Source organism: Schistocerca americana, chromosome 5, assembly GCF_021461395.2.
Source record: "Schistocerca americana isolate TAMUIC-IGC-003095 chromosome 5, iqSchAmer2.1, whole genome shotgun sequence".
Taxonomy (NCBI): domain Eukaryota; kingdom Metazoa; phylum Arthropoda; class Insecta; order Orthoptera; family Acrididae; genus Schistocerca; species Schistocerca americana.
Genome location: NC_060123.1, coordinates 82774969 through 82802172, shown reverse-complemented (window position 1 = coordinate 82802172; position 27204 = coordinate 82774969). Strand labels below are relative to the sequence as shown.

The following is a 27204-nucleotide window of genomic DNA, read 5'->3' as shown; positions in this document are numbered from 1 at the left end:
CGACCAGTCAGATGTAGTGAGAACTATGTAGAACTATTCAGGACTGTTCAGAGTTTGCTGTCCAGTTACATAGAGTAAAAATGGTAGTAAGCTTAAGGGTAAGATGGGTAACACACAGTGTGTACTAGAACAAAGAGCGAACTGTAATATTGAACACCAGTAATGTAGTCTTTCGCCCCTCTTATTCGATCCACACATCTAAGAAGCAATGACAGAAATATAAGGAAGTTTCAAGAGTGTGCTTAAAATTCGAGGTGAAAAGATATCAATAGTAAGATTCATTGATGACACTGCTACCCATTCTGAAAGTGGAGAAGAATTTTGGGATCTGTTGAATGGAATGAACAGTCTAATGACTACAGAACATGTGCTGAGGATAAATAGAAGAAAGACAAAAGTAATTAGAATTAGCAGAAATGAGGACAGCAAGAAACTTAACATCGGAACTGGTGATCGCCCAGTAGATGAAGTTAAGGAATTTTGCAACCTACGCAGCAAAATAAAACATGATGGGTGGAGCAAGTAGGACATAAAAAGAGACTAGCACAGGCAAAATGGGCGTTCCTGGCCAAGAAAAGGTTTCTGCTATCAAACATAGGCTTTTATGTGGGAACGAAATTTGGAGCATAGTACTGCAGATCAGTGAACCAAGGACTGTGGTTAAACTGGAACACAAGAGAATTGCAAAATTTGAGGTATGATGCTACAGAAAGATGTGGAAAAATTTGTTGACCAATAAGGTATGGACTGGAGGTTCTTTCCACAATCGATGAAGAAAGTAATATAAGGAAATCACTGACAAGAGAAGGAATACAATGATGGGACATCTGTAAGTCATCACAGAATAATTTCCACTGTACTAGAGGCAGCTGCAGAGGGTAAAAACTGTGGGGGAAGACAGAGATTGGCATACATTCGGCAAATAATTGAAGACATACAACGTGCATCAAATCTGTCAGAAGACTCATGACAAAAAAAAAATGACTGTCAGCTTATGGTGTTATAATACTATCTGACATCCAGTAGCTTACACCTACTGTGAAATTATAGCACTTATACTGTTTCCACGCATTTAGATAAGAGTAGCCATCATAAATGTGGTACTGGCATTCATCTAATGAACTGACCAACATTATTCCCACTAGTATCCACCATGCAGCTGCAACATTGGGGATAATGTGTTACACTTTTCCTATAACACAGAGGGTAGACTGATGTAGTTTCATTTAACATGAGGCATTTGTCACAGTGAGTAATGTGTCACAACAAGCGTCAACTTGCTGTCAGTACCGCAATTACACTTGCTGGTTTCTGTACATGTGCTTTGAAGCTGTCTCGAAGAACTTTGCTTATTCAAGATAAATATATTTGTGCCGTTAAGAAAGTTACCATGGCAACTAAACATTATTGTTCAACCCAGTAGTATCTAAAGCAGTTACACTGGAAACTGCTGTAATGTGGTGTCAATTTGTTATAGTTTTGTTGTAACATAGGGTCAATTTGCTACATTTTGCTGCTACATAGATGGAACCCCTGTGCCTGACAACCCAATAGCTGACACCCCCAGCCAATATCCCTAGTGGGCGACTCCCCCAGCAGTTGACACTTTGTGCACATACACTGTCACTTATAGTGTGGAAATAAAGTCCTGTGGTACACTAACTGATCCCCACTGCTAAGTTTTGGCACACAAACCCTCAAGTTAAGTTGCATACACTGTGGGCCTCCGGTTTTTGAATACTATTTCAGATGTGAATGCCTGTTTCTTTTTGTCAACTACCACTTCCTTGCCTGCTTAGGAATATCAGCATACGATGACAAATGTTTTGAACTGCAAGATAAAATTGATACCTCACCATGAAGTCCGTGCAATGTTTTGGCAACTTTGAAAGCACATCAACACATTGATCACAAATATGAATGTATTGAGAATATATATCTACTGCACAATAGGCCACTCTATCAGTGTCACGTAATTTCCACTGCGTGACAACAGAAGATTCCAACCATTTTGAATTAAAAGACAGAATTAATATCCCAGCATGGGGTTACTGCAATGATTGGCTGATTTTGACATCAGTTTCAGAGATAAGTTCTTGATGAATTTAGACATGGGAACAACATTGTTTACTTTAGTTAATCTCATCAACATCTATCCTCTGCCTGTTAATTCAGCAATAGAGCTCAATTGTATTTTATAGTGCTATACAATGAATTTTTCCGAATTTTGATTAATTTCGTGAGTGACATTCATGCACAGTACAAAAATCAAACTACCCTGATCAGTGAACATATATTTCAGAAGTGCCAATAAGCAAGTTCTGTATATTTAAAAAAAAGTAATATGGATATTTTGATGTGGAAGCATTTAATTGGAAGGTCCATAGTGCTTGCAAAGTGTGGTAAACAATAAAACATTCACCGTAAACAAGTGCTGCTTGAGCTTTACGTTCTATAGCAGTGCCACCACGCAAGGTGTGTGTATTTATTTTACTGTTATAGAACAATTAAGTCATGACAGTAGTGCCATACATGTTTTGTGCTCAAAGTTTTATATTTTGAGAGTAATAGAATATTATTTTGATTCAAAGTTGGAATTCTTGTTCGAAATCAGTAATCCTTGTGAATTACAATATGCAACCAGTGTTTTCGTGTGTAAAACGTAAAATATTATTATAAACAATTTTATTTCAATGACAAACATGGTATTTTCAATGTATATACATTTCACCTCTGTCTTACTCCACCATTATCTTTCGACACATTCAGCTCTGTCTTATTCGGATACTGTCTTTGGTCGTGGTGTGTAGTTTGTAAGAAAATTCGTATTAGGATGTTCTGTTTGTGTAGTACGACAATATTCAGTTTCAGTGTCGTATCACAATAAAAATCTCGACAAAGAACTTTCTTCCTTTCTTCCTAAAATGGTTTCTGGTCAAATTGTTTGTCCTTTTTCTGTGTTGTGTGTTTCTTACATTGCATACTTTGATGTGATTTTTGTGCTATTTTGTAGCTGCCTGTGGGAAATTCAGTCTGAATGTTGTAGAGAGCCTTGGGTCCATACTTGCATAGATCTAGTTCAGATGCAGGATTCGTCTATTAATAACATTGATTCCAGTTTCCTCGTGTATCTTCTCTCTCCCTAAACTGATGCTTGCTAGGATAAAACATTACTGAGTAACTTGAAATAACGTCAGGTGACGACAGGTCGTTCTATGAAACACCTATAAGATCCCTCAGGTTGAAATAACATTCTCCCTCATATATATTAGACGTGCCAATAACATTTTAAAATTTGACAAACATCATACATATATTTAGTTGTTGGCTTCATTATGTCCTGCATCAAGTGTAGGTCAAAAAAACTCAGTTAATTACATTGTAACAGGAGCAGAGACTGCCTATTTGTTTGTATACTTATCCGCTTGGCGCAGTATTTTAATCAAAATGTGTTTTCCGAACTTATAATTGTGGTCAGGTTAGTGTCGTTACATGACTTCATACGGGCCAAAACGTGTAGTTTAATTGCCTGTTTAACATGTCAATTTTTGGCCGCATGTTTACAGACGTAAGTAGCATTTGGGCAAATAATTTGAGAGTTCACAATAATTTTATAGGCACCACTCCCGAGGGATATGTATGTCTATGGAGAATATCGTTGTGACACTTGATGTAACTATTCTGTTTTTTACGTTCCTGACAATACTTTTACAGACGTTTCAGATGTGGAAAGAACATCTTTGCCACTTGAGAAGATACGTAGAAAAGTTAACAAGTAAGAAATATTTAATATTGTAGTCAGTTGCGTCTTACACATCGTATGGCAGAAAGATCGAACTCTGCAAGATCACTTGTGCTCCTTCACCTACAAGTTGATATAGACATTTTCTATGTGTTTCTTTTGGGTATTGCCGATGTATTTTAAATGTGGAAACACTTCAAGTTATACCCTCTGTGTAAGTTTTTGGGTTAATACTTTTGAGCAAGACGCAAAAAAAAAACCTTTTGAATCTGATACTTCAGATAAGGTGACATGTCACGTGATTGTGATTTCATTTAAATGTCCACTGAAATACTGCGCTGTAACTGTCTGCTTTATTTTGAGATTGCACTAAATTTTGCTCGAGAGTGGAGGAGGAGAAGGAGGGGGAGGATTAGTGGGAGCAGAGAGGAGGCAGGCCGATGGCAGTGTTGTATTGACTTACGTGATGATGTCGTCACTGATGTGGAGACCGTGGCTTACCGCCATCTTGGATTGTGTTGTCATTACCGCTGCATCTAGGCAACATGCATTATGAGTTGCAGTTGACTCCTGTGATCTGCCAAGATAAAATACCGCATTAAACGCAAAGTGCGCATGTGTGGACACCGATATACTACTTATACTGCTTTCCGCTAATAAATATTCTCCCCTTTGATGTTCGTATATGTTTAATATTGTTATTCTATCTTTCCAGTCTAGCTGTGTATCGTTCAATATCCTGGATGGTATCTTGCAGACAATTCTGTAAAATACCTCTTCAAGTCAATAACTGCTTTATAATTATTCTTTTTATTTCAAAAATTCTATCTAGTGGCCTCTTCAATGTTGTGATAGATTCTCTAGTTTCAATTTTTGGTCAATAATGAAACTGATCCTTTTCACATTATACTTGTATCTTGCATTTTATTCTCCTTTTTTAAAATGCGTATGTGCAGCATATGACATTGCTTTTCTTGGTCTGTAAAAGAAGTCATTTCTTGTATCTCTAATTTATGAGCGAGTATTGCCTTACGCTCTGCAGAATAACCTGGGAGAGACTCATGATAATAAAAATAGTTTATAATTTTGAATAGTTCATCTTTAATTTTTTTTCCATAGCTCTGTTAGTACCCATCTCGCAATTCATATGAACATAAAGCTTTGTTTGGTCTATTTTGTATCAGGGCTGGTTCGTATTCCATATGTTGTGATGCTACATTATCTGCTAGTATTTCTAATTCATCAGAGTATTCGTCTTTGATGGTGTTGTCTTTTGGTTTGTAAAATTCTCAGAAATATTATATTCATTCGTTGGCTATTTCATCAGCTTGATCTGTCTTTTATCATGACTGATCCTTTTCTTATCTTAAACTATAATTCTAAACGTTTCTGTATATGTTATCCCTCATTCCTTATCTTAGTCTATTTCTATATCGCATTCATTATTCCTTATGCTGTCTGTACTTTTCTGTGATGGTGTTCTAAATGACCCTGTACCTATCTTAACCTTGACTTATACTTGTTCCTTCTCTTAGTCAAGTCAGGTTTTAGGGAATCTCCCTAACTCGCTTAAGGCAAATTGTTGAATTGGGTGTGACTTAATGTCCAGGTTCTCAATTGGACGCCAGTTTGTCGCAATGCTGCGATTTTCGGCATTCCTCCACGTTCTTCTCTCATTCCAATTTTTTGCTCGGTCACTAATGACTTCCTCATTATGGGACATTAAACTCTAACTTTCCTACCTTCTTTCCCTGTTTATAAGTCCAATTTATTATACAGAGTAGTTCAGCTTCCCATACCTATGGGTTTTGTGCTATCTGCAACAATTTCAGATACCATGTGCACGATTTTCATGTTCTCTTGCTCGCTACATCCAGAGTATTAGTTTCACAAAAATGAATATTACCTTTTTGTAGGAAATCTAATGTAGTTAAATTTTTTATAGAGACATGTTTCTGCTAGAGATTGTAGTTGGCAACTTATTCGGAGAAAACTTACGAAAGTGACCTTCAAGCACGCTTTTCTTGAATAATTCGAAAACTGTGGCCTCCAGTGTGTAAGTATTTCAGTACAAAATTTGAATGCATTGAATTTGCTATAAAAGGTGCTGCCCATTTCTTCTGTGGGAGTAATAGTTTGTGCATAGCGAGCGAGAGAATATGAAAATCTCGCACATCGTATTTCAAGGCGATGTGGGTTGCATAAAGGCCTTTGGAAGGGCAGCTGGATCAGGCTGTGTAGTGTCAGGCATAATACACTACTGGCCATTAAAATTGCTACACCACGAAGATAACGTGCTACACACACGAAATTTAACGGACAGGAAGAAGATGCTATGATATGCAATTGATTAGCTTTTCAGAGCATTCACACAAGGTTGGCGCCGGCGGTAACACCAACAACGTGCTGACATGAGGAAAGTTTCCAACCGATTTCTCATACACAAACAGCAGTTGACCGGCGTTGCCTGGTGAAACGTTGTTTTGATGCCTCGTGTAAGGAGGAGAAATGCGTACCATCACGTTTCCGACTTTGGTAAAGGTCAGATTGTAGCCTATCGCGATTGCGGTTTATCGTATCGCGACATTCCTGCTCGCGTTGGTCGAAATCCAATGACTGTTAGCAGAATATGGAATCGGTGGGTTCTGGAGGGTAGTACGGAACGCCGTGCTGGATACCAACGGCCTCGTATCACTAGCAGTCAAGGTGACAGGCATCTTATCCGCATGGCTCTAACGGATCGTGCAGCCATGTCTCGATCCCTGAGTCAACAGATGGAGACGTTTGCAAGACAACAACCATCTGCACGAACAGTTCGACGACGTTTGCAACAGCATGTACTATCAGATCGGAGACCATGGCTGCGGTTACCCTTGACGCTGCATCACAGACAGGAGAGCCTGCGACGGTGTACTCAACGACGAACCTGGGTGCACGAATGGCAAAACATAATTTTCTCGAATGAATCCAGGTTCTGTTTACAGCATCATGATGGTCGCATCCGTGTTTGGCGACATCGCGTAGAACGCACACTAGAAGCGTGTATTCGTCATCGCCATACTGGCGCATCACCCAGCGTGATGGTCTGGGGTGATATTGTGTACACGTGTCGGTCACCTCTTGTTCGCATTGACGGCACTTTGAACAGTGGGCGTTACATTTCAGATGCGTTACGACCCGTGGCTCTACCCTTCATTCGATCCCTGCAAAACCCTACATTTCAGCAGGATAATGCACGACCGCATTTTGCAGGTACTGTACGGGCCTTTCTGGATACAGAAAATATTCGACTGCTGCCCTGGCCAGCACATTCTCCAGATCTCTCACCAACTGAAAACGTATGGTGAATGGTGGCCGAGAAACTGGCTCGCCCCAATACGCCAGTCACTACTCTTGATGAACTGTGGTATCGTGTTGAAGCTGCATGGGCAGCTGTATCTGTACACGCCATCCAAGCTCTGTTTGAATCAATGTCCAGGCGTATCAAGGCCGTTATTACGGCCAGAGGTGGTTGTTCTGGGTACTGATTTTTCAGGATCTATGCACCCAAATTGCGTGAAAATGTAATCACATGTCAGTTCCAGTATAATATATTTGTCCAATGAATACCCATTTATCATCTGCATTTCTTCTTGGTGTAGCAATTTTAATGGCCAGTAGTGTATCCTACGTTCCGTTTGTTATATACTAGTGCTTCGTTTGCCGGTTTCGTTATAATTCCTTTCACTTTATTCCACGAATTAGAGGTATTGCTACTACTGGTTAGGATGTATGTCCTCGTAGCACATTCCCTGCTTACTGCTCTTGGCCCTCGGAAGTGGGCTGCTTTCGCCAGTAAGACGGCTACGTTTGGGGTGCGGTCACGCATGGCCGCCTCGCAGAATTCCCCGAGCATAAACACGTTTGGCTGGGGAATAGAGGGCCTTTCAGCGCGGCGACGCACCGCCCCCCCCCCCCCACCCTCCACTTCATTCCTCCCGGCAGCTCTTTTATTGAGGATAGGAGGCGCCGCGGCGTTCTGACGTTGGCGGGAATCGGCGAGGCGTGCGCCCCGCGAGGCCGGCCCGCCGGGCCTGCGGCTTTGGCTTTCAGCGGCGCGCGGGCTGTGTGTGCAGCCGCCCTCCCCAGGGAGCCGGCAGCCGCTGCGCGCCGCCTCACTCTCCTATCGCCACCTGCCTGCCGCCTGCCGCCTGCCGACGGCCTGCTTTACACCTGTTGGCCCGCCGATCTGGCAGGCGGAAATAGCCGCGCCGGAGCGCCGGAACGGCTCCGCTGAGCTCTGCCGCCGACAGCGGGTGGGCGCAGCACGTGCTGGTGCCAGCAGAACGCGGCCAAACACACAGTTGCTCTGTAGCTTTTAAAGAAAGACACCTACCCGACTAGCACTTAAGTTATTTAATGGTATAGAGATAGTGGCAAAATCGAACTCTGAAATACGAGAAGCGTTCAAAAATGGTTCAAATGGCTCTGAGCACTGTAGGACTTAACATCTCAGGTCATCAGTCCCCTAGAACTTAGAACTACTTACACCTAACTAACCTAAGGACATCACACACTTCCATGCCCGAGGCAGGATTCGAACCTGCGACCGTAGCGGTCGCGCGGTTCCAGACTGAAGCGCCTAAAACAGCTCGGCCACCAACGGCCGGCGAGAAGCGTTCAATAAGTGACACAGCACATCTTTCTTTTCTGAAATCAGGTTCGTTTTAATCAGGATTCCGATGCACCATACCATTCCCCGAACCATTTGGCTACAAAACTCTGTTTTTCAATATAATGTCTGATCATTGTGACGGCCATAAGCTACCTGGCTGCAAGGACCTGCCGGCCAAGGTGGCCAAGCGGTTCTAGGCGCTTGAGTCCGGAACCACGCGACTGCTGCGGTCGCAGGTTCGTACCTTGCCTCGGGCTTGGATGTGTGTGATGTCCTTAGGTTAGTTACGCGTAAGTTGTTCTACGTTCTAAGGCACTGATGACCTGAAATGTTAAGTCCCACAGTGCTCAGAGCCATTTGAACCATTTTTGCAAGGGCCTGTATGCTGATGGTCGACGTTGGAGCCAACGTCTCGCTGCATCAATAACCTCCGCATCATCCTCGTACTGCTCCCCACGGAGTGGATCCTTCGTTGCGCCGAACAGGTGGAATTCGGACGGTGCGAGCTTCGGGCTTGAGGATGGATCAGGGGGAACAGCCGAATGAAGTTTTGTGAGCTCCTCTCGGGTGCGCAGACTTGTGTGAGGCCTTGTGTTCTCATGGAGAAGGGGAAGTTCGCTTGTATTTTTGTGGTAATGAACACGCTGAAGTCGTTTCTCCAGTTTCCTGAGGGTAGCACAATACGCCTCATTATAGGTTGTTGCAGCATGAGAGAGGACATCAAACATAGTAACCCATCCATGGCCCGGAAGCCTGTTGCCATGACTTTACCGGCCGAGAATGCCACTTTGAACTTGTTCCATGTGAGACCGTACAGTACTGCCCGACATAGAATATATGTACAACTTCATACTTCGTTATTATTGTCCGAATAGCATTTTTTGTATAATAACACTATTTTATTAATACACCGAGGCCGGATACCAACGTAGGAAAGAATGACAAGTTATTTATTTAGTTATTCAGATGTGCCCTTCCTTAAAATAGATCCCTATATCCAGTCCGGTGATGTTTGTGAATTGAATGAATGTCTGGTCGTCTGCTGACCACAGATAGTGGAGATAGATTCTACAGTCATCTTTGAGATAGTCCTCTGAACAGCTTTGACCGAACCAAAGAGAGGAAAAGAGGAAGTATACCACAGCACTAGAGGGCCTGGGATGTGGCTGACCAATACGGTGGCAAGGTCCTCACCCACTTCTGTGGAATCGCGGGATAACCGGATGAACGGCCAGGTTTCAGCACTGTCGCTGATTACTGTGGTGTGAAGACGCGTTTTATGTGTGCTCCATAAAAACAAATTTAAATTAAAATGGTATGCACGTGGAATATGTAAGAGTAGACAAAAATAATGGTTTCTCTTTTCAGAAACTTTTGGTGGGAGGCTCATGTGAATTGTTTGAAAAAGGTAGGCAGATAAAACTCATGGGGAACATAGGATTCTTCGGAAGTAACCAACGGTCACAGTGAAACCACATGTTGCAATTATAAGATGAAATACTTGCGTGCGGTAATATTAAGATGAAGTACTTGCATGTATAAATCTAAGTTGAAAATATTTAAGAACTGCGTCTGTAGAACTTGAATTAGAGACAAGCACTTCAACGTGGTGAGTACGGTGTGAGTCTCAAAACCTGACTATGAGACAATTAAAAAAACTATATAAGTGCTTGTCCAAGCTTTCAGTTGAGAGTCCGTGTGTGAGATAATTAAGATACCAAAAATTTTCATTATGAGATATATCCTTGTGATGCTAGCTTGATATTGTGGTACTCTGAGAGAGTATTAAGGTGAGTCAGCCATCTACCCGGCAACACCATGTGGGACGCATTGTACAGTGAGATGTGCATAAATCCTCCAGAGTTTGTGGTTGGGAAATTTATTACGTGGGTCAGTGACATCTGAATCTGGGATGACTATTGATTGATGTGGGAACGTAGAACAAGTAGATAACCAAACATTTTGTTTTTGAGATGTGTTTTATATTGCCAATGTGATTTATTTTGTATATTTAATCTGTATGATTGGCATGAGACAGTAGGGAATTAGTTTCAAATACGGTGGGTCAAGCATGATTTTTCTTAGTACAGCCCGATACTCAGTAAATTCATTATGTCGCTAATGAATGAGCTTATGAGAGTATGGGAGAGGATGAAGTAGCGAAAGATTCCTTACTAATCCAGAAAGTGCACAGTAGCAATAAACAGAAACATTACGAGACCATAGAATAGTAAAATGCTTATGTAATGTCATTCCCATTGGGTAGAGAATCCCTTGTTTAACTACTGTGTTTAAGTGTAATGTAAGAAATTACGCAACATTAACATGAAAGAATTCATTGTAATAAAAGAGGAGATATATGAAAGAAGTCGTGGTCTTGATTATTGAGTTGTGGGTAGCCATTTTGTTGAGGCATTATACCATAAGCTCCATGTTTTGCTAATATGCCCTAGCTTAGATTAAAATGTATGCCACAGAAAGGAAATGTGGTCTTGCCAGGGTGGAGTGAGTCCATCAGAAACGTGCACAAGCTATTAGTCAGATGCGTTATCCATTCCGTTGCGTTAAGAGGTAAAGGCGAGAATAAATTATAGCTTAACTGATAGGTGCTAGGGCTCTAATTTCAAGCATAGTTGCAGTGGGTATGATAAATTACGAAAATATTTCTGATGTACAAATAATGAAAGCACTCGCTTGACACACCACTCATCTAGTAAGGCTGACTACAAGATGCTACAGATGAGGGTAACCTCCCATATGGATGGCCGTTTTGTTTCCTGTTCGTAGTGATGAACCCATATTTGATCATCTGTCATGACGTTAGACAATAATCTGTCACCATAAGCTTCGTAACGTGCAAGCAATTCCACACAGTTGCTCCATATTGTGTTCTGTTAAGCATCAACGAACCCAAGAGGCACACACCTCTGAGTACCCCTAGTGCTCGAAGTGACTGTTGACACTACCTACAGAGACGCCCAGTTGAGCAGAGAGGTGTCCGTGATCCGTCGATCACCTCGAAAGAGAGTGTCCCCCCGTTCCAACACTGCATGAGTCACAGCTGTATGCGTTCAGCCGGCACGCGGGGGATCGTGCAGGTGTGCGCAACATCGTTGTTATGATGATAGACGCCTTGCCCAACGACTCACCGTGCTTTTTGTTCACTGTCATGTCTCAGTAGACCTTCTGCAAGCACTATAAACGTCTACGATGCTCTGGTTTTCCGAAAAAAGAAGCTCAAAGAAAAGTCTCTGCTTGGGACGCACGTTCGCTACACGCGCCATTTTGAAGGATATAGCGTCGCCACCGATCGGAACTTCACGAAACTACAGGAATTGACGTGGGAGTATTCCTCAGCGTACCGCAACAAATTATGCATTTTTGCAAACGAAACTGGCAAACTGAACTTCCCTCGTTAACGTTTTTCTTTTTGTTTTATATTGGCTGGTTTTGAAAAGGCTATGGATCGGCAGAGAGAGATTCCCTGCTGAAAACCTTGAAAAAATTATCAGTAGATACTAACACTCAGAAAATAATAAAACAAACTATTAAAAACAACTATTAAAGTCCCCTCCATATTGTGACAGGAGTCAAACAAGGAGATAGTTTGTCACTAATATTATTCAATTGCGTGCTGGGAAAAGGTATAAGGCCGGCCGGAGTGGTCGTGCGGTTCGAGGCGCTACAGTCTGGAACTGAGCGACCGCTACGGTCGCAGGTTCGAATCCTGTCTCGGGCATGGATGTGTGTGATATCCTTAGGTGAGTTAGGTTTAAGTAGTTCTAAGTTCTAGGGGACTGATGACCTCAGAAGTTAAGTCGCATATTGCTCAGAGCCATTTTTAAAAGGTATAAGAGAATGGAAAATGGAGGAAGAAAATCCCAAAGCTAATCAATAACTCCAGCTGGGTTGCTCGAAAGAAGCAATAAACTGTTTGCCCTTTGCAGATGATCTCTTAACAGTGGATGGAAACTTAGGGAATGCAAAGAAAAGACAAGAACTTCCGAAGGAGAACTTCCGAAGGAGACAGCTGAGAACGTAGGTCTATAAATATTGCTTGAAAAGATACAATTGTATAGACAACCCAGTGAAAGCAATTCACCAAGAATTTTAAAAACCAATTATGGTGAGCAAAGAAAACAGGTATCCTTGAATATTTTGGCGAAGATACAAGTAAAAGAAGAGAAAAATATAGGCAGTTAAAATTATAAGTGGGAAAATGAAAACAGAGACAATCAAAAATATATACAATAGAAAAGCTATTTTTATGGATGTCAAATTAAAGTGTGATAAAATACTATCATTTTCTAGTTTTGATGAATTATGGATCGGTCCACCTTTTCGCCAGTATACAAATTATTTTGAAAGAAAATAAACCCCATTGGCGGTAGAATACTTTTTATTAAAAGTCACGACTCGTTTCGCGCCACCGGAAGACTCATCCTTAAGTGATAAAAGATTCCTTTTTAACAGGTCACTGTCGAAAAGAAACTGTCTATGAGCCGCTCTTCATCATTCGCATCATGTTGTTAACAAATCGCGCGCTAAACGCGGTAGTCCTTATTTAAAATGAAGTGGGTTGCAGAACCGCATCACAAGCAGGGAGGTGGCTGGGCGGCAGCAGGAAAAATAACATACACAAACTATTGTTTTGATTTATCGCGCGAACATGCTTCACAAAGATTGTGGCACCCTCATTGGTTTCTTTATTGTTTGATTAATAGAACAACCCTCTGACAATTCCACAACTGTGATGAAACATGTTTGGGTGATGAATCAAAACAATAATTTGTGTATTTGCAAAAGGGCGGACTCACCCTTAATTTATTATTACTATAAAATATAATTGTCACACCAAAGTTCACTATTTGTCCGAAGAACTAATTTTATCTCCATGCAAAATAGCGTCAGAAGATTTATAAAAGATAAGAAAAAGGATCTTGCGAAAAACATTAGCTAGAGTCATGAACAAATACAGCAGTATGGTTTTTAAATACACACATGAAGAAAAGCTGTGGATATTATATCTCAGGCACAGTCCCTTTGACTGTTCGGAGATGTCACTAAACCCGCCCAGAGATGTAAACAACCATGCAGGACCAGCGCCTATTAGACGGAGGGGTTTGACCAGTCGATCAGTTCCAGTCGGCTCGCGTTGTGTGTAGTTCAACCATACCTAGACGGTCAATACTGCGGTTCGATCGCGTCCGCATTGTTACTTTGTGTCAGGAAGGGATCTCAACAAGGAAAGTGTCCAGGAGTCTTGGAGTGAACCAAAGCGATGTTGTTCGGACATGGAGGAGACACAGAGGGAGAGGAACTGTCGATGACATGCCTCGTTCAGGCCGCCCAAGGGCTACGACTGCAATGGGTGACCGCTACCTACTGATTATGGCTGGGAGGAACATGACAGCAACGCCACCATGTTGAATAATGCTTTTCGTTTAGCCACAGGACGTCGTGTTACGACTAAAACTGTGCGCAATTGGCTGCATAATGAGTAACTTCACTCCCGACGTCCATGGCGAGGTCCAGCTTTGCAAGCGCGACATCATGCACCACGGTACAGATGGACCCAACAACATACCGAATGGACCGCTCAGGATTGGCATCACGTTCTCTTCACACGTACGCCGCTGGTGGTCATAGAAGGTGCCGTAACGGCTGTAAGATAGGTGAATGCCAGCCTCCGACCGATAGTGCAACTATATCGGCAGCATATTGGCGAGGCTTTAGCCTTCAAGGACGACAATTGGCGCCCCCATCGTGCACATCTTCACAGAAGTTCTCATTCATTCTTTGTGGGACCAGCAGTCGTGGAAGAAAGGATAACGCGGAGGACTGCTGCAGCGAATGCGTTGTTCCGAAACCTCCTGACAGCTTAAAAATCTATGCTGGGTCGGCACTCGAACTCGGGGAATTCGATAGCCGAGAAGTAATCGAGGCAAAGTTACGGATTAGTGTTAGAGTCCAGCGCACAGTTTTATTTTGTCTTGAAGATCTAAGCGATTATTACTTTTATATTACGTCCGTGCTCGTGTCAGAATAGTCCGCCATCAAGGACAATACGCACCTGGTTACACACTCAACGCTCCCGTAGACAAACCACTTGTAGATATGTCACAAGTGGAGACTTCAAAAGTGTCGTCCCACCCTCTAAGATCATAATGCAACAAAGGTGTCGGAATACAAAATATGTTCTGGGATGTCTGCGGACACCTCTCTGCTGCGGTGAGGGTAACAGTTCCATCCGTAAACTGCGAGTCAAATGCCGCGGCAACTTCAAACATACTCGAAAGTTCAACTACACGTGACAGTACGATGCTTGTGGACAAAACGTCTAAACTGCGCACAGATTCACCGTAAAATTCCTTCAGAATTTGTACCAAATGCCATTTCATGTTCGGGTATAGTGACATTTTGCAAACCATTTGACCAAGAGAGCAGATACTGGGGTGATGTTGATGGGGATGGAAGACAATCGACCACAGACGAAAACATCCAGGCAGTCCAGGAACTGATTCGCAGCGACGCAGAGTTTCCAACTAGGAAAACGTTCACAAGCGGTTCTCGAATGGCTCTGTGACCAAGAAGGGAACCTCCCCCCCTCCCCACCTATTATTTATTTTATATTGACATATGGTTTGAGTTGTGCTTAGTACCTCTACTGGCTATAGGCATAGTATGGCAATGTAAGAAATTTTGAAGTTTTTTAAAAAAAATTATGAAATATTTTAGTGTTAAGGTATACGGAAGTACAATACTATTCCGATTTCTAGTCGTAATTACACCCTGTTAGAAGTTATATGCTTAGTATATTATTATTAAATTACATGTGAACGCATGGAGGAGGAGGAGGTTAGTGTTTAACGTCCCGTCGACAACGAGGTCATTAGAGACGGAGCGCAAGCTCGGGTTAGGGAAGGATGGGGAAGGAAATCGGCCGTGCCCTTTCAAAGGAACCATCCCGGCATTTGCCTGAAACGATTTAGGGAAATCACGGAAAACCTAAATCAGGATGGCTGGAGACGGGATTGAACCGTCGTCCTCCCGAATACGAGTCCAGTGTGCTAACCACTGCGCCACCTCGCTCGGTGAACGCATGGAGCACATGACCATGCCGTCCCCTCTATCGAGGGCGCTTCGCCGCTAGTTGACTTGTTTAGCGTCAGTACACGCTCTGCTTCAAGACTGCTCGTGCCGCAGTCATATGTTATTCGACACTTTCTTCGAGTTGTCATGGCTGTACGCCTGGTTGGTTAGGAAGGAATTGAAGTTTGTGGTATGTACTCATATGACCAAACCTCATTTTCTGTAACGTTGAGACTTGTTGAGTATGCTGTTCACTTATGTTTTGTACTTTTTTGTAACAGATATCTGAAGATGGGTGTAGTCCCGAAACGCGTAATATGTTCTAAAAAAAGAGTCAATTGAACATCTCACGACTTCATTGCGACTGTACAGCACATGTTGAGGATTATTAACAAGAGGTGGTGACGAGTTCCGAGCGGCCGCAACCACGAGCTGCGCAAGGAGGGCCTGCGCGGGGCGAAGATACCGGAGTACTTCACCGGGGTCAGCGTCGACATACCGTCGGTTGGTTGGCAACACTCGTGTCGGACGAACGCTCGTGGCCTGGCTTCTCTCTTCTACCTGGCTTTCATCGTCACCACTCAGTAACCGCTGCGACGCACCGTGGATCCATGGAATTGCTTGCTGATAAAGGGGAGTAACATTTTGTATTCCTCTCGGTCATTTGTTTCATTTTCTACGTGCCCTCCTTATTATTTCCTGGTTTGTTGGTTTGTACCCGACCCTCAGAGTTTTACTCGGTCGGCTCTTTGGTCGTTAATATACTCAACAGTGTTGTACTGAGACACTAGTTGTCGTTTGAAAATTTGTCCCTCTATTATATTGTCTTTCATTTCTGGTTTGTACCCGATCTTTAATGTTCTAATTAATCAGCTCTTTGTCGTAAATACAGCCACAGCAGTTGTACTAAGGCACAGGTTGCCGTTAAACAAAAGAGGGACCTTGTGGTTAGATTTAGCTGTTAACCGTTTCAGTTCTTCGATTGTAATTGCATTTCTCAGTCGTTAGTTACAATCTGAACGAACTGTTGTTATAAGCTGGCTGTTTCTGTGTTTGAAAGACCGGGTCATTATTGGTGTATTTCAGTTGGATCTTGTGGTTCCACCTAGTGAGTTCTCTGGAAGCAAGTGTTCGCAAGTAGTGTTTTAAGACGTTCCTACAGAGCGGTCTTAATGATTGACAATCTGTTTAACTATGAAAATATTAAGAGACAACTGCCACCAGGGCTTTAGTGAAAATAAAACTGTCAGAAGGGACGGATTGGGATCCAGTCGCACCTTGGTTGCAGATTGAAATTAAGAGGTTGGTTGCTTTGAAGTAATCCTTATCATTGTCATATTGTTTGCCAATCTGTGTAACCTTTAAGCACAGGTGCGTATCTTAAACCCGAACCTTTCGACATACAGCTTTCCAATTAAAATTTAAGTCATATGTTTTGAGTAATTGAATCACTCTTGTTATCAATGGTGCTTATATAGTTTTTATGTGTTGCAGAAGGGCATTTATTAAGACAGACTGTGTCCAGCACGGCAGTAAACACCGCTGTTTCACACAACCGGACCTGCAGCACGCCCGTCTTGTTATCATTGGCATATATTTTGCTGTTTTGCAGTACAGCACTTCAGGTTTCTATTGCGAAGATTAAAATATTATTCAAGTTAAAGTTTAAGGTCAAAAGAATTTTATAAATTTGTTCATTTTGTTAAAGAAAATTTTGTCGTTAAATGCTTCGATTATCTGTAAAACAAAGTTAATATATATTGTTAAATAAACAGGTTGTGTGAAAAGAGAGTTATATTGGTGGGTCCTCCCTTCCACGTTTTCCTTAATTCCAGTAAGTATTATAACGTATCTGTAAGTAACGTAAAAATTGGAAAGTTTACACATAGGGACTCGAACCCACGGCCCTCGGCTTACTGTTCGGTACTGTTACCGCTGCACCAACCGTAGCCTGGAGACTACGTTAATCTAAATAGCTCATCCCTCTCCCGACCCGTGCCGAAGATGTTATTTTTTTCTAAACGCTTGTGCAACTGCAGCTCTCACCTTCGTGTTTCTCATTTCTGGCCAATGGCTGCACACAAAATACGTGTGGACGAAACCGATGTTGAAGAGTAGGTGTGGTCGCCTTAAGAGTGGTGAAAATCCGTGGCGAGGGATTGAATGTTACCCTGGTCGTCGGCTGGTGAGGCCTATGTGGTGCATTTGCTTGCGTACAATCTTGGTAGCAATGGGTCCGTGACGCTCCACTTTCAGATTTCCGTCGATGTGATTCACAGCAGATCATGTGATGACCGTTCCTTAGACAACAGTGCTCGTCCTGCGCGGTGATTTACCGCGTGCGAACGTCGTGTCTCTACGAGAATAGAGACACTGTTAACCTTGGCAGCCACATTTCTCGTGTAATCCCACCTAATTATGTCCCATACGGCTTGCACCAGTTATCAACCCAAGTCCAAAGCCAGTTAGTTCGCGACGTGCCGCCCTGTTATTTATTCACCTGCCTGTACCACACTGGTCACATATGGTGTCTACATTCGCACCATAAGCTACATGTAGCAACAACTTCCGGGAGTCATACGCCGGGTAACGTTAGGTGTGACGGCCCTGGCGGTGACTTCTGGCCACGCACAAGGGGAACTTCATTCTTATAACATCTGGAGTTCAACAACCTAACACAAATCTCCGTAAAGCAGTAGGACACAAGTGTTAAAGAAACTCGCAAAAGTGATCTATGGAGGTCAGAAGATTTACGAGCGCTTTTAAGTGCAAAACATTTCCATCGCTCATAGAGAATCGCCGGGAGCTCAATGTATGGCGTAAAAATCCGGTAATTCTATATTTATTATCAAAGAGAAATGTTAATTAACGAATACTGAATAATCTTTTTTTTTAAATTAAAATAACATATTTATAGTTTTTATTACTAACCACTTGAAAATAAATTAACATTTTATACAGATATGTCGAACGCTTATTTTTACGAATCTAATTACGCACATAAATAACACCGTTCAGTCTGTGGACATAAAAGAAACATTTTATTTCCTATTTCACGTTTAGCACCAAATTGTAATTAATTGTCAATATATGCACTTTCATGCGATTCATAATTTTGAAATGTCTTATTAAAACATTATGATTCAATATTTGTTATTTGATGTTTTCATTTTATAGTACAGAAATTAAATAAAAGTGGACATAAGCTGTGAGAGAAAATCGAACCAGAGATTTCGCAGACGAAAGACTATCACGCCACTTAGCTATCGACAAATATATCGGTTGATGGAGACGTTTTTTGCTTAAGACCTGTAGTAATTTTTCTGATCTCCTAAGGAAATGTTCTCGAGTGTTTATGAGAAATGTGTCGTGCAGCTTTAGCGAAATGATGTCTGGGCGCTGACTTTCGAATTCTGTAAGTAGATATTATGAAAATCGAGGACGGCCAGTCCGCGTGATCTCCCTGAGAGTTTAGTTTTACTGACTGCTATTGTGCAAATCATTTGACTTGTCTCACCAGAAATCGTTAAGTACGCTGCAGAAATACCGTGCTGCCTGCTTTTATGACAACTATGCTATAAGAAACCAGTTTTATTGCAGTTTTATAGGACAATCTAAAATTAACATGTAACGTGAAATATGCCTACGCTTGACACTCTACTTCAATTAACTCTTACCATTGCAGTTACTTTTAATCATATAGATAAGAAAAAGATCAGTCTTTTGCAACCGAATATTTTATTTGTGTCTACCAGAAGTCTTCCCCATTTCCATATTAAAAATTTTCAGTGGTCTATAATAAAAAGAAGATCACGAGAACTGAAACTTTAATAGTGACAACTATTTATTCACAACTTATGCAAAATAGAGGCTTTTTTTTCAAAGATTTTACTGTCGTTCAGAGTAGTCATCAATACTGTTGATAAGCTGTTGACAGCGATTTGGAAGTCGTAGGTTACTCTCAGCAGCGCCAGTTGTGTTGGTGGTTCGGGTGGAGTGACCTACCGGCCAACGAATGTCTGTAACGGCTTTGAATCGAATGCTCCTTTCATCTTAGGAATCAAGTTGAAGTCATAGGGTTTATGTCCGAGAATCTGGTGAAGGGTACAGCAGTGTGACACTTTCTGCACTACACAACCGTCATTTTGCAGGACTAAACTCTGGCACGTATGGCACAAGCTGTGAATGATTTGTTCATTCGATGGGACTATACCCTTCTGTATGTGGCGAGTTTAGTCATACAAAATGACTGGTGGGTCGTGCAGAAAGTGTCACCACTTGTTTCTGTAAGCTGTTAGTTTTTTCAGCATACACTGCGAACAGTTTAGAGAAAGGAGCGGAGAAACGTTTTGCAGGACTTACCCATAATTGTGCAAAACTGTGCTCGGATGAATATGAGGCAGATTGTGACTGACACGTTCGATGGCGGGGGTGGGGATGTGATGTACCACCTACCACACGGAACGGACTTGAGCCCTTGTGACTTCAACGTGATTAATAATTGCACGAAGGACTTCATAGCATCCGCTGCAGAACTGTTACAGAGATTCGTCGGGCACTAGAACGCTCCACTTGAACCATTGTCGCAAATGACGAAACTAAAGGTATCAACCGACTTCAGAATCGCTGGCAACGTTTTAAATAAACTGAAGTGTCACAGAAAGTGGTGTAGGCTCGCGTATCCAAATGCAGAGATACGTTAACAGGCAGAATAGGGCGCTGCTGCCGGCAACGCCTATATAAGACAATAACTATCTGGTGCAGTCGTTAGATCGATTACTGCTGCTACAATGACAGGTTATCAAGATTTAAGTGAGTTTGAATGTGGTGTTATAGTCGGCGCACGAGCGATGGGACACAGCATCTCCGAGGTAGCGATGACGTGGTGATTTTCCCGTACGACCATTTCACGAGTGAACCGTGAATATCAGGAATCGGGTAAAACATCAAATCTCCGACACCGCTGTGGCCGGAAAAAGATCCCGTCAACACCGACACTGGACTGTTGATGAGTGGAAACATGTTGCCTGGTCGGACGAGTCTCGTTTCAAATTGTTTCGAGCTGATCGCCATGTAGGGGTAAGGAGACAATCTCATGAATCTATGGACCCTGCATGTCAGTAAAGGACTGTTCAAGCTAGTGGAGGCTCTGTCGTGGTGTGGGGCGTGTGCAGTTGGGTGAAGGGGACCCCTGATACGTCTAGATACGACTCTGACAGGTGACATGTACGTAAGCATTCTTCTGACCACCTGGATCCATTCGTGTCCATTGTGCATTCCGACAGATTTGATCAATTCCAGCAGGACAATGCGACACCATATACGTCCAGAATTGCTACAGAGTGGCTCTTCTGAGTTTAAAAACGTCTGCCGGCCACCAAGCTCTCCAGTCATGAACACTATAGAGCATATATGGGATGCCTTGCAATGTGCTATTCAGAAGAGATCTCCAGATCTCCATCGCCTCTTACTCTTGTTGATTTATGGACGGCCCTGTAGGATTCATGGTGTCAGTTCCCCCTACCACTACTTCAGACATTAGTCGACTACTTGCCACATCCTGTTGCCGCACTTTAGCTTGCTCGCGGGGCCCGTACAGGATATTAGGCAGCTGTACCAGTTTCTTTGGCTCTTCAGTGTATAATGCTGGTGAGTATTAAGAGAAGCAGTGAAACTTGCACCTAGCCTTATAAGTTGTACAAAAATGATTTTAATTACTCATATTTTTATAGGAGATCTGTAGAATTTTGGCAGCTCACTTAATTTACCTAGCTTTTTAAAAAGATAAGATTGCGTGCTTCTTACATTTACGGTCATTTTATACACTTTCATGTTTCCACATGTTTTCTGTATGCACTAGATGCACGTAGTACAGGTTTCTTCCACTTAGTAGGTCGGATTTCAACTTTTCACTGTACATAACCTTCACTGTTGCATACTACATATGCGTTCGCTCACGAACTTTGGAGCTGACTGAGTAATCGTGGGAGCTCTAATGGATGAGAGCAGACTGCGAGTATTGGCTGTAAATATTAACAATAATTTACCCACTGCACTGAGACTGAACGTTAGACTGTACTGAATGAAGATATTTGTCGCGCACGTCTTAACAGTATTGCAAAATGGTATTATTTGATGTATATTTTGTAGCGAAAATATGTCAAGCATGAAATTGTATTACAGATGGCTTTTGTAGTGTTAATATGCTGCAAATGAAAATATGAAGTCTGGGAGCGAGAATTCATGTCCACCCGCTGGATATGTATTCTCATACATAAAAAACGACGCACCACGAACGAATTACACGAATGGAACAGAAATCGGTAGGTATGATGTATACGTACAGACAAACCAAAAATTATAATTTCAGAAAAATTGTACTATTTATTCAAGAGAAATAGCTCAGCAAATTGAGCAAGTCGCTAACGCGTTGCTGCACCTCTGGTTCTAATGCAAGCAGTTATTCGGTTTGCCATTGATTGACAGAGTTGTTGAATTTAATACTGAGGAACATCCTGTTAAATTGTGTCTAATTGGCGCATTAGGTCGTCAAAATTCTGATTTGGTTGGACGTTGGTGCCCGTCCTGCGGGCGGATGGTTCAAATGGCTCTGAGCACTATGGGACTTAACATCTATGGTCATCAGCCCCCTAGAACTTAGAACTACTTAAACCTAACTAACCTCAGGACATCACACAACACCCAGTCATCACGAGGCAGAGAAAATCCCTGACATCGCTGGGAATCGAACCCGGGAACCCGAGCGCGGGAAGCGAGAACGCTACCGCACGACCACGAGCTGTCTGCGGGCGGACTTTATCTTGCTGAAATGTAAACCCATGATGGCTTCCCATTAAGAGCAACAGAAAGGGGCGTAGAATAACATCGACGTACTGCTGTACTGTAAGGTTTCCGCAGCTGGCAACCAAAGGGGTGACACTATGAAATTAAATGACACGTCAAACCATCAGTCCTGGTTGTCCGGTAGTATAGCGGACGACAGCTAGCTTGGTATTACTGCTGTCTGGGGACTTTCCAAACACGTCTTCGACCTAGAGTCTCATTGACTGGAGTACAATGGTCTCCAGTGATGAGCCGTGATGACCAGTATAGACGTGTGTGAAGACGCCTCATACAGTGGTGAGGAAGCTGCCCGACTGTCTGTCGCCATACGACCAAATAAGGAGGAGTGATGCTCATAGCAGGATCGCTTTAGTTGTTATCCGTGACACCCCTAGAGCATATGGGCAGTCCGACGACGTACTGTGCCCCTTTTTGTTGCCCTTCATGGAAAGCCGTCCTAGCTTTATATTTCAGCAAGATAATGCCCGTTCACACGTGGCGAGAGCCTTCTGCTGCTGATCTTCGGGCGTGCCAGTCACCATCTTGGCCAACAACGTCGCTGGGTCTCTCCTCAGTTGAGAATGCTTGGAACATTACGGCCTGGAACTCTAAGCAGCTCGGGATTTCGAGGATGAGGGCCACAGGTGGATCCTCGTACGACGAAATGCATACAACCTCCTCCTCGGCCTCAACGTCCGACGTGTCCGACGCCACCTCCTCCTTCATTTGTAAACAATGAATTATGTGGCAGTCAGCGTGCACAACATTTAAACGTGATATTAATGCCTCATCACCAATAGTAAATTCATTAGACGCAAATACAACAAGCCCTCTGTGTTTTATAACCATTCCTGGCTTATTTTTAACATTGACGGTTACTGGACGTCCTTCAACAATACGTTTCAAAATAGACGCGTAAGGACGCCACCTTTGCCACTCAAATTCCTCGAACACAATAACATTATGGACACGAGGATCATAACCACCAAAGCCAAATTCTGAGCAAAGAGGCGTAATGAAACGTTTCTAATCATAGTTGATTCTTTCTCTGTTGGTGGTAAACAGCATGTTATCAATACAGTGTTGGCTATTTGGAACGTTATTGAATATTGTTTATCAGAGGAACCTTTCGCAAGAGGTAATTCGTCACATATACATGCATATTTAAAGCTTGCCGAGGGTAAACTTTTGTCTGAGGTTAGAAGTGGACTTGAATTTATGTTTGGAAGTATAAATGGTGTTTTTGATGTGCAGAAGTGTAGGAGTAGGAAAACGGCTCTAATATATATTACTAAATCAGATGCAGAACCAATATCAAATTGTAATGACTCAGCCTTATCATTTAATGTACGTCTTCGTAGATGGGCAGAACGCACGAATTACATTGATTACACTGATTCATTTTTAGTTAATAACTGGTCACGTGTGAGGTTTATAGAAAAATATTTTGAATCATTTCAGGCGAAGAAATTTGTTTTCCGTGCACTTAGCGAGTGTCTTTGAAGTACAATGGCTGGGCGGGGCGTGTGGTCCGTTGGTACAATGAGGCCTTTCGGTCCCAAATGGTTCGTAAAAAACAGTGTGTTATCCACTTGCTGAATTTGTGGAGCTCATTTCTCTTTAATAAATCATTCAAATTATTTGAAATTGTAATCATTTGTCTGTCTGTTCATCTAGCAATCTCCGTGCCATTTGGATTATTGGTTCATGGTACACCTTATTTTTGCCTTACAGTGTAAATACTTTTCAGGTGGAAATAACCTGTTACAACTCTCCCTCCGTGTTGAAGTAATTGTGAAGCTGTTACACTGCAAGTATAAGGAGAGGCCCCCTCGCGTTGCTCTGGTCCTGGTGGAGGTAAGCGTGGCGAGAGCGCGAGCTTTGGCTGGAGCACGGCGCAGCAGCGCCCACTCACTGTATAGCCGGATGGTGCCGTCCGTCTCGCCGCGAGGGTTCTTGGCGACGCACTTGTACGTGCCGTAGTCGGCCTCGCGGATGTTCATGATGGAGAGCCGCATGTGCGTCTTGTAGGCGGGCGACCCGGCCGTGTTGGAGATGCTGTACTTGCCCGCCGAGTCGTGGATCATGTTGCCGTCCTCGCGAGTCCAGTAGTTGAGCGAGGTGGGGTGCGCCTCGGTGAAGCACTCCAGCGTCACGCTGTAGCCCAGGGGCGCGCCCACCAGCTGGTGCGGGATCCATAGCATCGGCGGGACTGCAACACACGACACACATATTAACAAATGGTTCAAATGGCTCTGAGCACTATAGGACTTAACTTCTGAGGTCATCAGTCCCCTAGAACTTAGAACTACTTAAACCTAACTAATCTAAGGACATCACACACATCCATGCCCGAGGCAGGATTCGAACCTGCGACCGTAGCGGTCGTGCGGTTCCAGACTGTAGCGCCTAGAACCGCTCGGCCACCACGGCCGGCGGAGGCATCAACAACTAGGCCTCATATCATGAGGAGGAAGAGGCCAACTTGCAAGATAATAGCCCGAAAACTCTCTAGGTCAACAGTCGAGATCGCAATAATATTTATTTATGTACGAGTTTCCTTATGTTAAAAGCATCTTCAGTATTTTTGGCCCCCTATGACTGGTGCTGGCGGCTCCTCCGTCTCGCCACCCAGTGTGCGATCACGGTATCAGGAGAAAACCGAGGACCCGCCAGCACCAGCCATTCGGGACCAAACGCTCTATAGATGATCATTTTGATGTTGAAGCTCTTTGGTCTGTGAAACTTGCTGGCAGATTAAAACTGTGTGCCGGACCGAGACTCGAACTCGGGACCTTTGCCTTTCGCGGGCAAGTGCTCTACCAACTGAGCTACCCAAGCACGACTCACGTCCCGTCCTCCCAGCTTTACTTCTGCCAGTACCTCGTCTCCTACCTTCCATACTTTGCCCGCGAAAGCCAAAGGTCCCGAGTTCGAGTCTCGGTCCGGCACACAGTTTTAAGCTGCCAGCAAGTTTCATATCAGCGCACACTTCGCTGCAGAGTGAAAATCTCATTCTTTTGTCTGTGTTTGCTTTAACAGTAACATATATTCTTTGAGTGGGGTCCGTCTTTAGCAAAACACAATTTTGTTTTTCGTCCCAGACATGTTTCATTTCTGCAACTGCAGTAAAACTTGTCTAGGACAAAAAGCAAAATTGAGTTTTGCTACAGGCGGACCCTACTCAAAGAACATAAGTTATTCTGAAGATGGTTTTAACATAAGCCGAGACTAGTAAATAAATAAATATTATTTCGATTTCAACTGCTAATTTTAACCTAAATATAGTACCAGATCGCTGCAGTGCACAGACAATGCTGTCCAAATTTATTTATAGCCTCAGCAATGGGTCCTGCACGAAAGTTTGGGCACAATTTTTATTGTACAGAGTTTTGACCTTTTTAAAGTAAAGCTTTTAAACTTGTGCGCACTCTCCTCCTCCCACCCCCCCACCCCCCTCCACACACACAATGTAGCCGCTTATGACACCAACTACCGTGCGCAGTAAGAGGTTTATGAAATACGGTTTGACAGTGGTAACATGCTTTGTTCACTGAGACAAGGTGTGCGGTTTTTAATGAGTAGCTGCAGCCAGCGATCTCCTTGCTTTGAATACTTTTATTTTGCGATTCACAAATGCAGTGCAAATGAATGAAACTAATGAGTGTGTCGTTAAGCAGGTAGCGTAGAACTTTATATTTATCGATATCGCTGCTGTACGTTATTTTCTTTGGATTTTAAAGCTAGCGCTGCTAAAGTGAAGGTACGTTTGCAGGAGATGCACTAGTTAGTTTCGCGTTCCATGGGTCATTTTTCACGATAAATCTAAGTGTTGTAGAACGAGACATTTTACATTCACATCACAAATTAATTAGGAAATGTGGCTGCATGTTGACATTTATAATTTAAAAAAAATACGGATGTGAGTTAATTCTTGCGCATCAGCTTTTACACATTCAAGTAATAGAAATTCTTCTACGAAGTATGACTGGTCAATGAGAAACATTCTCAGTTTGTTTTCAAATTTTAATTTGCTGTTTGTGAGATATTTTATAACACTGAGAAAGTGATCAACAGTTTTACTTTCTGTTTTGTGTACGCCTTTTTGTGTTAAAGATAACCTTAATCTGTGTGATATTTTATAACACTGAGAAAGTGATCAACAGTTTTACTTTCTGTTTTGTGTACGCCTTTTTGTGTTAATGATAACCTTAATTCGGAGTAATGAATGACTTTTCCCTTTTAGTTGTGTCATTACGAGCAGGTCCATCATTGTCCCTTTACAACTGTAATCGACTGTTTACAACAAACTTCATGAGGGACTAAATATGCTGTGAGGCAGTAGTCAGAATCCCCATCTCTTTGAACAGATATCCACAACATGATCGTGATAGAGCACCACACGTTATTCTTACAGCACGTTTTTGAGCAATGAAGACTTCCCTTCTTGAAGGTGAGTTACCACAGGGCATTAATCCATATGAGATTACTGAGTGGAAGTATGTAACATATGTCAACTTACTGATTTGTCTCTTCCGAAGATTTCCCATCATTCTAACTGCAAATGCGGCTGAACTAAGTTGTTCTGGGGATTCCAAAATGTAAAATATCCAGTTTAAATCGTCATCACCATGAAAACGTAAGGAATTCGATGTTCTAATCCTATTTATTACTTCCTCACGATTTGTTACACTTATGACTGATGTAGTACCTTTACATGTGCAGCACTAAATACGTTGTGTCTTTTAAAACTGAGTGTGAGTCAATTCCCAGAAAACCAGTCAATGGTACTACGGAGAACATGTTGACCATTTCTTCTATTTCTGTATGTATGCTCAGACTGATTACAATACTAGTGTCATGTTCAAAAATA

At 42.6% G+C, this 27204-nt stretch overlaps 1 protein-coding gene across 1 annotated transcript in view; it reads right to left on the bottom strand.

Moving 5' to 3' along the window:
- Positions 1–27204, bottom strand: part of LOC124616214 (lachesin-like) — a 954519-nt gene that overhangs the window by 209815 nt on the left and 717500 nt on the right. Inside the window, exon 6 of the mRNA XM_047144518.1 lies at positions 24247–24543. Within this exon, the coding sequence (XP_047000474.1) occupies positions 24247–24543 (297 nt within the window). The remainder of the gene's footprint in view (positions 1–24246; positions 24544–27204) is intronic.